Source organism: Triturus cristatus, chromosome 4_1 (genome assembly GCF_964204655.1).
Source record: "Triturus cristatus chromosome 4_1, aTriCri1.1, whole genome shotgun sequence".
Taxonomy (NCBI): domain Eukaryota; kingdom Metazoa; phylum Chordata; class Amphibia; order Caudata; family Salamandridae; genus Triturus; species Triturus cristatus.
Window position 1 is genome coordinate 1,006,243,185 of NC_140585.1, and position 15,755 is coordinate 1,006,258,939.

Sequence of the window (15,755 nt, forward strand, 5' to 3'; positions counted from 1 at the left end):
ACATATTTATTTTAAAATAGTTATTTCTAAATGCCGGTATCTAGTACACATAATATTGGTAACACCTCAGAAGATAATACAAAGCAGCTAAGCTTTTTGATAACAGTGAAAACAGAAAAATCTTAACATCCAAATTCGTAGCCCTTAAACCCTCACTAGGCTATCTCTAAGTGCTTTGCTAGTTCTAGCAAATGAATAAATAATTAGCCTGAGTTTCGGCTGTAGTTCTCATACCTGCATAACAGGGTTCGTTATCTGTTTGGAATAGCTTGTCAGCTATTTTGAGCACAAGGCCAGGACCTAGGAGATTCTGTCTTTGAGAGAATGCAATCCTGGCACCAGTTTGTGAAGGCAGAATGGAATGCTTCGCAGATGCTTTGGGAGTCTTGCTGGAGGCTTCTTCGGTAGAGATAGAATCTAGTGCCGTGCTCATCTGGATATCTGCGATCTGTGACCTGGGTGAAGTTTCTCTCCCAACTAAGTGGTCAAGTGACAGTCTTTATATATTGAATAACAGAAAAGGGTTAGAAAATAGCGGTATGCGATGGCGCCCACTGATATGTGCGTAGGAGTATAGATAACCAGATATCCAACAGTGCAAAAGGCAGGAGGAAAAAACCCCAAACCCCCTCAAAAGACAAAAGTCTGTAACAAATGAACATAGATTGCCTATGCACACGCTTACAAGTAATCCTGTATCGATTACAATCAGTAATGGAGAGAACACAAATACATAAGACGCAGTCGATGAATCAATTGGATCGTGTCTTTCTCATTTTAAATAAGGATCCGTTGCCCAGCCAACACGTGTTTCGTCTGGGTATAAACCCACGACTTCTTCAGGGCTCAGGGGCTGATGGGGAAAGAGCAATATATCTCTCCACCGGTTGTAATTCCGTCCCGCTGTAGGGGAAATTAAATAATGCCTTTCTTGTAGGTTAAAATATGGTAAGTACACCTTCGCAATTAGACCTCAGGGCGTGTAAGCCATCAAAGCGAGTACGCTCTCAATCTCTAGACCGTGCGTAGCGTTTCTCTGAGCAGGGAAACGCTACGTACGGATCCTTATTTAAAACGAGAAAGACACGATCCAATTGATTCATCGACTGCGTCTTATGTATTTGTGTTCTCTCCATTACTGATTGTAATTGTGCATAGGCAATCTATGTTCGTCTTTATATATTGTATCTTATCTAAGATAGAATTACGAATGTCACCTTAAGAATGTTTTGCAATAACTGTATACATCAGTGGATATACTAATAGGATGAAAATACGTCAATTCAAACTACATTTTTTGGGTATGGTTGTTATATGACCTGGAAAAATGCACTTGTTCCAGATTGATGTCGCATTTAGGGTTTTGTTGATGCCTATGTCTGAACAACTTGACACTTTCACAGTTCTTGGAAAGATAGTCACAGACTACATTGGTGTCAAAGGCGGATGGGTTGCAGATCCTAAATAATTTGAGGAAAAATGGCAGCCTACATTGTCAAAGATGACAGCCACCATGGTCTTAGATGGTGACCTCCATTAACTAGGATGGATTCGGGGCCAAAAGTAAACAAGCTAGACAGGCGAACTAAAATGGAGACACTATTCAAAACGCCACCTGTCCTATATGTGTTTAAGACCCTAAAGCTAAAAGATGTCGAAAAGCAAGTGATTTAAATAGATAAAATAATAGAATTATGCAGATAAACAGTCATAAGATTTATTACATTCCTGGAATCATTTCTAAGCTAAATAGTCACTAAATTGTCACTGAAGGTGTTTTTGGTTGATCTTGCTTATCATACATATTCATTATACATTCACAGAATAAAAGCACATCCCAGAAATGTGCATTTGATGAGATAGCAATTCATCACTTGTTACATGTTAAATAATACGTCTTCAAACTGAAATGAAAAAGGGGTCCCTGCGCTGGAAGACATGAGCCATATAACAAGTCAACCTGGAGGCTATTCAAGCAGTGCTGAATTTGTAAAAGAATAAGTGTTGTAGCCCAAACCTTGGGTCAGAAGCTCACAGCCGGTGCTAACGAATGTTGGGGTGTCGAGTACCAAGGATACGCAGTCCAAATTCTACCTCATGCCTCTTTTATCCACCACCGGCAGTCCTAACACGTTATTTCATTCTAGCAGGTTCGTTTTCATCCGTGCTTTTATCCGTGCCTTCTCCCTTTGTCACTACTGTTTCGTATTTATCTTTCTTTCCTCCTATTTGTATTGTTCTCTCTCTTGCTCTGGGTTAAACTGTGATGGGGGAAAATAAGAGGCAGTTCCTAAAATGCATGCAGGTGGGCCCCCCTGCAGCCACCAGCAGAAACTAAGCACTTCTTTAACCTGCAAGGAAGAACAAAATCAGAATGGGCTTTCATACGATAACTTGAATAGGGTCCTATAGAGTCAGCTTCAGGGACTCAATGTGATACAACTTTCATTTCTGAGGAGTTACACTTTAAATTATGGGTCTGCGTCTCAGCTCCGAATTAATAAGACAACTTAAGGGACTCAATGCGATAGAACTTTAATTTCTGAAGAGTTACATTTTACATTATGCGCATGCATCTCAGCTCAGATTCGATAAGGCAGGTCTGGAACTAGCACAACAAACTTCAAACTGGCAGATGTTAGATGTAATTTATGAAAGTATTCTTATGCTGTGGCCTGTACTAAAGATTGTTTGTGTGGCAAGAGGACATCTCTGAATGGCGATTCATATCCACACAAGCTCTGCATAATTTTTCAGGTCTATGCAATGTCACAAATGTATGTGTCTACATGGGACCTCATTGCTGCCTCTTTCTATTGATCCATAAGACCTGGTCTCTCTAGTTGTCCCCCGAGCACTAAATCTGGCTTCGGCTTGCTCACTACGCACACCCACGTTTCCACAGTGTGACACTGGATTGCCAATAATGTTTGCCTTGGATATATTGACAAAGGTTATACAAGTGGCACTTTGTTATTGGCTTATTGTGTAAGACTCTTTATTAGTTGGATTGTTATTTTGTATTCTTTACTTTGTCTGGTTTAGCTCTGCAAGTGTTCCAGACTGGCAGTTGCTGTTGGGTGAGCATGGAGCAGTCACAGAGAGACACTTTGTGCGCACTTCTTTTGGTGAAGAATAAGCTCAACAACGCTTACTCTACTTCAGTCTTCTGTCGTCCCTTCGCCACCTCACCAATTATATTGGTGACGAGAGTCCACACCGAAAGCACACATGGATGTGCTTCTTGAAATTATATGAAGCCCTGATTTTGTCTTCTGCTTGCACATACTTCTGCTCGCAAATTGTGCCGGATGTGTTTTACCAGGGGTAAGTCTGATGCCCCGTTGTAATTATTGGTTCCTGTACAGCACTGGGCGATTTGATTTGCTCATCTGGTACGAGTTGAGGCTGCACACATTGCCCCGCATGCTTCTCTCGTGCACTGGACTGCTTGTGATGCCTCTCTCTCAGCTCAGAACCCTCGAAGCCCCAAGACTGTAGGTGGTGAGCATCTAACCGTGTATCGGATCTCATGCTCGGTAGGTTGGATTTTTGCTGGCAAGCAGTGAAGAGAATCTCTCCTGTTTCTTTGCCGCATGCTGCAGGTAGACAGGCACTCCTCCACTGCTCCTGGAAGGGTTCTTCGTTTGGATTGGCTGCTGGTTCCTAGTCTCTTCTTGAGCCTCATTGGTTGGATTTGTCCCTTTTCAATTCGCTGATAAGCTCTTCTGTGCCATTGGCTGGTGGGGATCACACTGGCTGGTGGTTAGCTCTGATGGTATTTCATTACACCTCACTATTCCATTTTAACTGTAGTCATCTTCTGAGGATAACTTTCCCAGACTGATTGACGGTATTCACTCCATTTACTATTTGTTTACTTATTAACATGCAAACTGCCAATTTACCAGTTTAATTTTTGAGGTTGCTTTGTATTTTGAGGTCTGTTTTAGCATCTAAGGAGCTAGGCAAATCTAAACAGATTTTGACTAAGTGTGAATGCTGTGTCTTGTAAATCCAAAATTCCTTCAAACATGACAATTGAGCCTAGAAAATTAGAAAAGAGGGTGGACCAAGGGGCCTGTTTAAATAAGGCTCTAAAGCTCACATTGCTAATTCCAGTAATTTTCCAGCAGTGGGTGTGAATTGCTTGAAGTGCAGATAAAAAGGTCATTTTGCACCTGTGTGTAGGAATTTGCAAAAGGTTCTGTTTGTGGATGGGCAGGATAATTTGCTTTCAGATAAGAATCTGGAAGAAGTAGATCTAAAAGAAATTATAGTGTTGTCAGTTAATATGTTGCCATCTGTTGATCTATCTTCATCTTGATATAAGGAAGGGAAAAAAGGAGATCATGTTTGTGAGGTACAAATTGGGGAGTTGGGTATGGTAGTCACAGTGGATTCAACCTTTCCCATCACTATAGTGTCTGACAAATTGTATGCTAATGAATGGGCTTCTCTCAAGTTGCTACCTCCTGACATTCACATGTGGCATTTGGTGGGCAAGAGATTGATAGATATTTTCATGAAACATTAGGTACAAGGATAGAGTGATAGATACTAAAGCGTACGTAGCCAAAAGAGGTTACAATACGTTGTTACAATACGCCCAATGTTTGCAATGTTCCCTCAAGCATTAGGAACAGTTTGAAAGAGCATTTACACAAATTGTGTGAAGAAGGTGTCATTGAGATGGTGGATTCCTCACAATGGGTTTCTTCTATGGTAGTAGCCTTGAAGAAGACAGGTGATCTCAGACTTTGTTCTGGTTTGAAGTAAGCCTGGGCGGAGTTCGCAGAGTTGTGCTACGTGGAACTCTTCGAAGTGCAAAAACACTCCACTGCGCTATGCGGAGCTCCGCGGGCAGCAGAGTGCATTAGAGAAATGCTGTTCGCGGTGATCTTCAGTGCCAGGTGCTTGTACTCTCTGTGCAATCATTGTGAACGGCACCATGTATAGCACAAGCGGGCACTGCTTCCTATCTGTCACTCGGGTAGATTTTTACTTGAGCTGCAGCTTCCTCAACGCGAGCGGACGGTTTCTCAACGCGAGCGGTCGTGAGCATACGTGACCACTCGCAATGAGAAATCTGACCGCTCACATTGAGAAATCCCACCGCAAGTTGATTTTTCACGTTCGCACTCGCCAACTTGATGTTGACAATCGTGAATGAGGAAAAATCTTGCCGGGAGGTGGATTTCCTCACTTGCGTTCGCCACATGACGTTGACGAACGCAAATGAGGAAAAAAACTCCGCCCTGCAACGCGAAGCAGAGCTTTTTAGAACTCTGCGATCTCCCCGTAATGCGGAGTGTGGAAAACTCTGCAAACTCCGCGAGCGGAGTGGAGTTCACCGCCCAGACTTAGTTTGAAGTCCTTAACTAAGAACATCTGGGATGATTGTTTACCATTGCCGAAAATTCAGGATATGTTGGCACAATTAGGGGGTATGAGACTTTTTTCCACCATAGATATTAGGGCTGCTTATCATCAGGTTGAGCTTAGCAAAGATTCTCGTTGCCTAACGGCCTTTAATGCACCTTTTGGTGCTTTCTGTTTTTTGTGAATACCTTTTGACTAAACGCAGCGGCTTCCAGGTTTTAGATGTATCAATTTCTGAGAGCAGAAATGGAGTGTTGGCATATCAGTATGATATCCTGATTTGTTCTGATTCTACGCACTCACATTTATCAAAACTTGATAAGGTATTGGGTATTCTGGTAGAACATGGTATCACAGTCAAAAAAGAAAAATTTACATTTATGATGGAAGCGGTGGAATATTTGGGACATAACAATTTGGCACAAAGTATAATACCTAATAAGAATCTCATTCTAGCTATGGACAAATGTTCCTTTCCTACCCGACAAGGACCAATTGAGATCCTTTCTTGGTCTGTTTGAAAATTATTCATGTTTTGGGCTGAATTTTTCATTACAAACTGAACCCCTGAGGAAATTATTCAGAAATGGAGCAAAATGTGTTTGGGAGCAAGAACAAATGAATGCATTTGATATGCTGAAACCCCTTATCTTCGAAGCACCTGCTTTGTAACCCTTCTGAGATGATGGTCCTTTAATAGTGACTGTGTATGCCAGCGGGTTGAGTATTGGAGCAGTACTTAGCCAAATGGTTGAGGGAAAGGAAAAAACGACTGGTTTTGTATTCAGACGGCTTTCTGCAGCTGAGGACAATTACAGCACTATTGAGAGGGAGGCCTTGCCTTGTGTTTGGGGTGCCCATCATTTTGCCACACATTTGTGGGGTAAAGATATTGTGTTAGACACAGATCACAAACCATAGGTGTTTCTTTGGAATGATAAAGGGTTAGGCAGTTCCATTCCAAGACTGATTTGTTTACTTCCTCAGATGTACAAGTTCAATTTCAAGGTGAAGCACATTTCAGGGAAAAATGCAGGGCTGATTTTCTTTCTAGATGTCCCTCAACTTGTAATGGTAATGGTAATGTGTTTTGAGAAGGAGGAGGAAGTTGTCATTGATGAGGTGGATGGTCTGACGGTGTGGAAAGATGTCATTAGACATCAAGATTGGATTGAATGAGTGCATAGACATAATTGTCAGAAAATGAACAAGAAGTACATAGGTCAGGGTTGGCCTAGTGAACGGTTGATTGCCAATGATTTGAGACCTTATTTTAAAGTTAAAGGTGATTTGAGTAGTGAAGATAATTTGATGGTCAAAGGTACATCTTTGATTCTGTCAAGTGCGTTGAGGTGCAGGTTAGTGAGATTGGCTCATTGGGGGTATGTGGAAATTACAGGTACGAAAAACAGTTTGCGTTTGTATTCCTAGTGGGCTGATATGGATGCTGATGTTAAGGTGAATAGGTGTGCAGAGTAAGCCTGGGCAAAGCACTACGCTACGCTCGCGTAGTTTGCGAAGTTCGCGCTACTTCGCACTACGCGAACTGCACGTAGCACAGTGCGAACACGCGTAGCGTAGTGTTGCGTAGTGCTGCGGTCATTTTTTGCTTGCTCGCGGTCCTCAATGTCAAGTTGGCGACCGCGAGCAAGCAAAATGACATTCCGGTGAGACTTTTTCATTGTTCGCGATCAGCAACATCAAGTTGGCGATCGCGAGCATGGAAAATAAACCTCCCGGCGAGATTCCCAACGCGAGGAGGTCAGGTTTCTCATTGCGAGTGGCCGCGTATGCTCGCGACCGCTCGCGATGAGAAAATACCAGTTCGCGTTGAGAAAGCTGCCGCTTGAGTAAAAATCTACTCGAGCAGCAGAAAACTACAGCTTGCACTGTGCAAGATGCCATTTTCAATGATTGCACAGTGCCGGTTGCTTGTCCGCACTGTGCAATCATTGAAAACGAGATCTGGCACAGTGCGAACAAGGTACTATGCAGTTCGCGAAGTGCTACGCGTAGCTCGCGTAGTGCTAACTGCACTTTGCGTAGCTTCGCGAAGTGCTACTTTGCGAACTACGCCCAGGGTTAGTGTAGAGTGTTTGCATGCAGACAAATCCATTCTCATTCACAATGTTTCGCATTGTCATGTGGCGTACCCTGTGTGTCCCTGGGTGAACTTGGGGATGAACTTTATAGGCCCAATAGGTGGATCAAGTGATGGCAAAAGATTTGTTTTGATAGTTAGACATTATCATTCTAAATGGATATCATATAGAGTTATGACAGAGCCAAACATGTCCAATGTAATTGAATTTTTGAAGGAGTTGTTTTACCTTGAAGGGATCCCAGATTTTTTGGTCATAGATAATGGGGTTCAGTTTGTCTCTGATGTGGCGGATGAGTTGTTGAAGGGTCTGGGGGTCAAGTATCTTACTACTGTGTGGAATAGCCTGCAGAGGAATGAAATGATTGAGAGGGTGAACCTGATGTTCAACTAAACTATTCAGTTGGCGATCTCTGTGGGGTTGAGTATGCAAAAAGCAGTCCTTGATAGAATTTGGAGTTATCACAGTACACCTCACTTAACCACTGGGGTGGCCCCTTATGTTTTGTTAAGGGGGGAGTTATTTTTCTAATGAGTTGTCTCTGAAATGGATGTTCAGTGAATCCAAGGTGGATAACAGCATACCTAGTGTTGATCAAATTAAATCCAGGGTAGTTGAATCTTAAGGTAGGAGTAAAGCCACATACGATGATTTGAAGAAAGTGAAATAGGTTGAATTTTGTGTGGGAGAGCGGGTCAGGGTTAGGAGGTCAAAAAGATCTAAGCAATTATTTTCTCGATTTAATCCTGAGACGCAGATTGTTCAAGTCTCCAAGCATTCGGTCAAGCCAGAGAATGGGAAATGGTGAAGATAGAAATGTGTCCAGAGTGCATGTTAGTGAAGGTTTGAGTGTTACCAACCATTTTGACTCCCTTGATCCTTTGGGGAGTGGAACTACTACTGTGGGTTTTGGGGCATGGAGTGCAGGGAGGGGTAGTGTTTCTTTGGCTGCAAGTGATGATTCTTGGTCTGGTAGGGGAGAATGCTTGAGTGGTGGTATTGGGAATCAAGTTTGAGGTGTCTGGGTTACCAAGATTTGGGGTTGCAGCAACCACATGAGAGTGGTGATGGTGGTGGTGTTGTCAATTACTTCACCTAAGTTCAAAGATCTAGGAGGAATACAAGACGACCAAGGTACCTTAATGACTATATTGTGACTTGATATTATTTTTTTTAATTTTAATTTTTATATGGTTGCTTAGTTCTAATTTTGATTGCGGCATCTAATCTATGTTATTGTGTTGTTTTTTGTTAAGGGGGAGATGTGTTATGTACTTATTGGGTAAGACTCTTTAATAGTTGGAATGTTATTGTGCGCACTATACTGTCGCTGGTGTAGCTTTGCGAGTGTTCTAGACTGACAGTTGCTGTTGGTTGAGCCTGGAGCATTCACAGAGAGACGTTGTGTGCTGACTTCTTGTGGTAAAAAATATACTCTACTTCAGTCTTCTGTCATACCTCTGCCACGTCACCACATACTTTTTAGCAGCAGTTGACGCATTGAAAGGTAGAACCTACCCCTACTTCACTTGGGAACGTCCAGTGGTACCGCATGCAAGAGACACTCTTTCAGCCTCACCAATCCTCAGCATCCAGTCCTGCTGTGCTAGATTCCCATCCCAGTGTCTTGCAATCCTCCTGCTCATGGTGGAATCTCTGCCCAGGTGGGGGGCCTTTTTATGGCCGTCTGCTATCTCTCAGCTTCAGCTTCAGCAACACAAATCGTATCGCCATAGCCCAAAACAAATAAATAGATGCAGCTATGTTATGACCAAAAACTTGAAGCTAAAGTTTCAATTGTGGAGTTGCAGGAGTAGGACATAGGAGTACTCCTGATGAACATCTAAATCAAATTTGGCTATGTGTTCAAACAATCATTCTATATCCTTTGTTGCTGATGTGTGCTTTCTTTTCTTTATACTAATGAATAACATTATTGCGGAGACAAAGTGTGGTTCTATAGCAGAATACATTACAGCCAAGAGGCAAAATTAGGTTGGCAATCATACTGTGCATCTTAAAGATTTCATACACCTCTATGCTAAACCATCTTTGCAGACACACCCTTGGTTATCACAATCTCATAAAATAGATATTAAGACAATAAAGCTGCTTCTTTGTACAAAGCAATCTGTGCCTCATTGTGAATAATTTAAAATTATGTCTCAAACAATAGTTTACATATAATAGGTAAATTGGTCAATTAACGGCTGATTCTAGTTAAATAAAAACATAATGTTCTTTTTTTCTACTGCAGAAATTAACATTTTTTTCTCTATATAGGTGGTGATTCTCCTGTTACACTGAAAACAAATGGTGGGCCTGTGCGAAAAGAGAGAATTTCCTTTCGAGACAATCCTGTGCAACTCAGTGGAGGATGGGGAGGCGGAAAGAAGAGGACAAAAACCTTGAAATAGTATTTCAGATGTCTTCAAGAAATTATTATTTTATTTTCTTTTTTGTTGTCTGTGGCTGGTAGTATTAACTCTCTGCTCCATGGTTGTATGGTCTGATAAGATCTTAATACACATATCCAGAGAAAGTTATTAATTTATTGCTATTGTTTTGTTACAAACATATCGCTCATACATTTCTGTTTGCTATCCTGCTATTTACAACAAATAAATTGGTGCAGAATATATGAACATTTTTATACAAACGATTTTGTTATGCATCACGCATTTGAGCTAACCATCAGGCAGAGATAACTTCCACTGTACAATTGTGTGGAGCTAGTGGTACTGTAACAAAAGCAATCTGAATTTCGACATTCAGTATAGCAATGTATATATCATGAGCAGGAGCATAGCTTAGTCAGTGAGAATCGGTTGGGGTGAATCTTAAATTTCCCATTGAAAAAAGGAGGTGGGCTGCAGGGTAGAGAGGGTGAGATGATCAAGGTTCAGGATGGACTGTTTACATGAGGAACAGGATCACTACTGACTTGCAAGTAGGCAGGCTTCTATCCAGAGTGGCCCAGTGGGTATACTTATTGCAATCATTCATTCCATCATTTTTTGAGTGTTTGATTGTCAGTGTAATGCTTGGAAACTTAAGACTGGTGCAGCTTTCTAAGCCTACTGATACCAATGTTACAAAATCCAAAAAGTGTGGATGTGCGGAATACTATTAGAATCCTACATCCTGCAATAAAGTAACAGGATGCAAGGACACCTGCAAACAGAAGCTGGGAGGTGATTAGTGTCATGGAGAGTGGCAGCCAGCTTGAGCAAAGAAGGAGTTGCTATCAGCAGATGGCACCATTCATAAATTGAGGCAAGTAAATTTCCAATCCGAAGGTAGGTGAGTCCCTCAAGGCACTGCATTTGTACAGCAAGGAATTGCTGAATCAAATGAACAGGCTTAAACTGTAATTCAGCCTTTCAATTTTAGGACTATGGAAGCGTCCTTTTAAAAGGACAACTGTTATTTCCGAGGTGTTATTATAACATAATGTAAATCTAAGCGGGGTAATGCACCACATCTGTCTGTTACCAGACTATCGAAGAAAATTATCTCGGAGAGGCTTAACCACATTGTTTCAACCAACAACGTATAATATCTTAGTTGGGGTGATGTAGTGAGTAGTATCATCATTGGCTCTCTCACTTAAGTGTTTGGTTCCCTAACTGAAACACTTCCACCAGGAGGGAGACTGTCTTAGTGAAGAAAGTGGCAGGATCTGTATGATATAATGTAAACTTATGTCCTATCCTGTGTACGGATTTTTTTTTTTTAAAAGGGAATAGGATAGGGATGAGAAAAAAACAGAGAGCTGTTGCATGGATAAATTATTGGTCCTCAACATCCAATGGTCAGGTCAACATGCTTCGACCATGTGTTGCCCCTACGGGTCTGTGGCCTTCGTCAGGACCATGTGAACTGTATCCCTAATGTTAAAGTTCTTCCTTGGGCTGTGTGAGCAAGTTTATTAACTTACAGCTCTTTGTGAAGGGTCTACTTACTGTCCGTGATGGTTCATCATTATAGGTGCAGCCTGTAGCCTATAACTGGGAGGGAAACTGAGAGGTTGGACTGAGTCTGAGAAAATGGTGTCTATGTATTGTCATTTCCCAATGAATTGTTTTCCTTAACGCCCAGTGAGATACTTTATGGAGTGCATTTGACTAATAGCTGACAGTGAATTGCTAATCAAAATATGGAAAGTGTGGTGAAACGTTAAGTGATGCTTAAGAACATGAAGAATCTGGTGATTCTTTGAAGTGGAAAATGGTCCATGCACTATGTATGCTCTCTTGTAATTATTAAGGGCATGTGGGCATCTGTGAGTCATCTAGCATAACACTGGCAAATTTATTTGCACAATGCTGAGCTTATTACAGGCTAGTGTTGGCTCTTTGCATACTAATATTGTAAGCTATGCGTGCACTCTTCGCACTATCTGATGTTGTGACCAGTCATCCTTTGCTAAAGGTAGCATGCTAATTTGTTTTGATTTTTAAGAAAACAACTGACAATGCTAGTGTTGTGGGCCCTTGCTCATGGTAGATAAAAAAGGAGTAGAGCAATATATGTCTGAGCTGTGACACAAAATGTTTTTGTATGTGTAGGTAAGTAAATGGAATGGTAAGCTATATGCTAGTTACCTCTTAGAGGAATTAAATAGGCCCCATGGAATGCCGGTAGACCTGGATCAGTCTGTCTTCAGCTGGGAGACAGCGTTTACAATGCTGTCTCCACAATGCATGCCATTACAACGCAGTTGTCACAACGACCGCATTGTTAGTACGCAATACCATCAAATCGCAAGTCATTACAATGTCTTGCTGTAGGGGGCGCTCTGGTATTGGATTTAAAACCCAACATCTTACCTGCTGTTGTTGAAATTGGAGTAGGAATAGTAGGATTAGTAAATAATATTATTCCTAAGTCCAATGCGCCCCCTACAGCAAGTCCTAATGACCGTGTTGTAATGATTGCATTGTAAACAGCTATATTCGTCTTCAGCTACTGGTAAAGTGGGGTGGTAGATTTGTTAAGGAGTGAAATGTAATTTTCAACCCACTTACTGTCAAAAACAATATTAAATCGTCGGCTTGCAAGTTAGTCAAAGTACTGATTTTAGTTTCAAGAGCATTTACTTAATAAGCTTGGTGTAAGTGACTGGTGTGCCCCCTTTGGGCTTCTCACTTACTTGATATCAGTACTTCCAGCGAATTACTCCTCCGTGTCTCTCCCATCCCAGATGTTAGTTACTGACAGGGGAGGCAGGATATTTATACTATGGAATATGGCCTTAATTGTGTTGTAATTAACACCAAGTAGAACACAAGTGTTGTGGTTACACATAGAGATGGCTAAAAATGCTGCAGGAAAATGGCTGGATGTCATTTAGGCACAACAATATTGTTTCAACATGCCTACTGGGTGTAGTGTAATTAGGATGGAAAACAGGCTTCATTAGTGTTGTCATTATGGTCTTTGCTGTCAAATCTAGATGTCTTGATTTTAACCTGGTCATGATTATTTTTTATTTTTTAACAGAAAAAAATTCTGAAAAAATTAAAACCTAAGTTACAAATCAGTGGGGCTCATCTGGTTCTTTGGACATGCATTCATGTCCTATCTTAGGTGTCCGGGTCTCCCTTATAGAATGTGCAAGTCTTTCAGGTACATGTAGGCTCTTAATTTAGGCCTTGTGGTCATGAACTTCATTGTCCAGTTTTGTTATGTTCAGTGATGTAACCATGGGGCAAAACCTAGCTCATTTCTTCCTATTGGGTCCTACTTGCCTAATGCTAGCCATGGGATGTTAGCATTCAGGCCTTTGTCAAAAATTCTTAGACGGTAGACCCACTGTTCTTCTTTATGAAAGAGAATGCGTTCCGCATCATTACTCGTATCATCTCATGTCTCAAGAACCACCCACTAGAGTTTATTTTCTCTGTGTTTTGTTGACAGGTAGTGGTAACTCAGTTGTGTCGTTATCTTCTTATAGCTGCTATTGCTATGGTGTTCCCCTATGTGTGTTTTGATTTTTCTTCATGTCATTTCAATGTACCAGAATTGGCAGGGGCATGTGATCATATAGATCATTTGGGTTGTGTTACAAACTGTACGCCTTCTTAGAGTCCATTTAAGCACTTTCATTGAGTTCCAGAATATTTGTAGCCTTGGCTAGGTGGCACACAGGGCATGAACCGCAAGAGTAATGACCCACTGTTGGTGAGAGACCCCAGGTGGATAGTACTCTGCTTCTTTTTGCACCTTTGGTGGCCAAGTATAAACTAGATATTCTTGAATGATTGAATCCTTTTGTGAGTGAATCTAGGTCTGGGCAATTTTAAGGTACCTGATGTTATGATGCTCCAATGTTTTTCAAGTGCTTTTTTGATGTGGTCAAAAGCCGTACCGTAAGACGCATGTGGGTATATCTTTGTTAGTAGTCTTGTCAGGTTCTTTACATTTTTAAGCATCACTTCATGTTTCACCACACTTTCCCAATCTGGTGATCAATTCACTGCCAGATATTAGACACACCATTGGCAACAGTGAGCCAATGAATCACATTCAAATGAGAATATGACGCACGTTAATGTACGTGCTAAAAAAAAAAAAAAAGTGCAAAGGGTCAAATGCACTCCATGCAGTAACTCTCTTAGTGCTAAGGAAAACAATTCACCAAGAAATGACAGTACATAGACAACATTTTCCCAACCTCTAACCTCTGTTTTCCTGTCAGTTATAGGCTACAGACTGCACCTATAACGATGACACGTCTTGGGCAGTAATTGGACCCTTGATTAAGAGCTTTAAATTAATATACGTACTCATACAGCCTAATGAAGATCCTAAACATTAGGGATCCAGTTCACATGGTCCTGACAAACGCCACAGACCCGTAGGGGCAACATATGGCCGAAACATGTTAACCTGACCACTAGATGTTGGGGACCAATAACTCATCCATACAATATTTCTCTGATTTTAGTCTTATCCCTATCCTATTCCTTTTTTTAAAAATATATCACGTACACAGGTTAGGAGATCATTTTACCTTATATCTATGTTTGCCTGTTTTCAGTTTCTATTTTTGTTATATTCTGGTGGGTTTTATTCAGTGTTTTCCAGTGATTTCAATACCTTAAAAAACAGTTGTTATCAGTGGTTATACATTTTCACAGCAATAAAAACTACTAAAACAGTGTTTTTCTTGTGTTTATGGAACATTTTTCTTTTATTATTGCTTGCTTTCTGCACTGATAGTGCATGGTATATAGACAGTGTACATACAGTGTACATGAGGTCCAAAAACGATTTTGCATATCAAACTTATTGTAGTATACCAAACAGTACCTCTTCAGTAAGTCTTTGGTCATGCGCGCTCGTTTTTCCCTCCCCTTGTAAACTATTATCAGTGAAAAGGCCCTCTCAACATTGGCACTTGAGATGGTGTAAGACCTGGGGTCACCGGGCCCTAAAGGCGTAGCGTGACTCGAGCGGTTGGGCACCCGAAGGCTTACGTGTGAAGCAACCATACAGCACACACGTCCCCTGAAGCAGAAAGCGCTCACAATAATTGACACCACACAGGAGGTTCACTTAAAAATCAATCAAGTTTATCTAGTTCAAATGCAATTCATTAGATTCTCACTGGCAGTATCACTATACATGCAGAGGCATTTCAATTCAAAGGCAACTCATTAAACTTTAACTTGGCCACACCTGGCTACCATACAGCATCAGGTTCTAGGGATATAGGGCTGCGCACAACAATTAATAGCGCTTAAAAATCAGGTTGCATAAACATTGCACATAGCGCTACACATGGAAATTCACTAGCACAGTGAACCAGGCTCTAAGAGTAAAGCGCCGCAACTAGCAATTCACCAGCGCTCCCAGCATGTCATTTGGCCCAGCCCTGCACAGATCCCGTGAATAGCGCTAGGAATCAGGCGGTCTGCACATGCACTGCACTTAGCAGGGGGATAGCGCCAGGGCCCAGGCTCCCAGAACGTAGCGCTGCACCTCACTATGGACTGGTGCTTGGAATCAGGCAGTTCGTGTGGCTCGGTAACTTTTTGGCGCTTTGCCGGGGGCAGTCTTCCTCAGCGCAGTCCCTGGAAGGCAGTCCCGGGTCTAACAGTCTCGGGCAAGGTTAGGGGGCAGTGGTGACTTCACTGGGGATCTCCCCGGGGGAGGGGCGTGCTCCGGGCCTCGTGGGGCCTCCCGCCCGCCTCCCCAGAGATTACCTGCGTCGGATGCCTTCTGCCTCACCAGCGGGGGAGTTCGCGGTGCTCTCTGGCCTCC

General features: G+C 41.9%; 1 protein-coding gene across 1 annotated transcript in view; it reads left to right on the forward strand.

The window, feature by feature from the left end:
* The window catches only part of LRRIQ1 (leucine rich repeats and IQ motif containing 1), a 1,142,626-nt gene extending 1,132,499 nt beyond the window's left edge, over positions 1-10,127 (forward strand). Inside the window, exon 26 of the mRNA XM_085653925.1 lies at positions 9,768-10,127. Coding sequence (XP_085510051.1) covers positions 9,768-9,901 — 134 coding nt within the window. The 3' untranslated portion in view covers positions 9,902-10,127. The remainder of the gene's footprint in view (positions 1-9,767) is intronic.
* Positions 10,128-15,755: the final 5,628 nt, after the last annotated feature.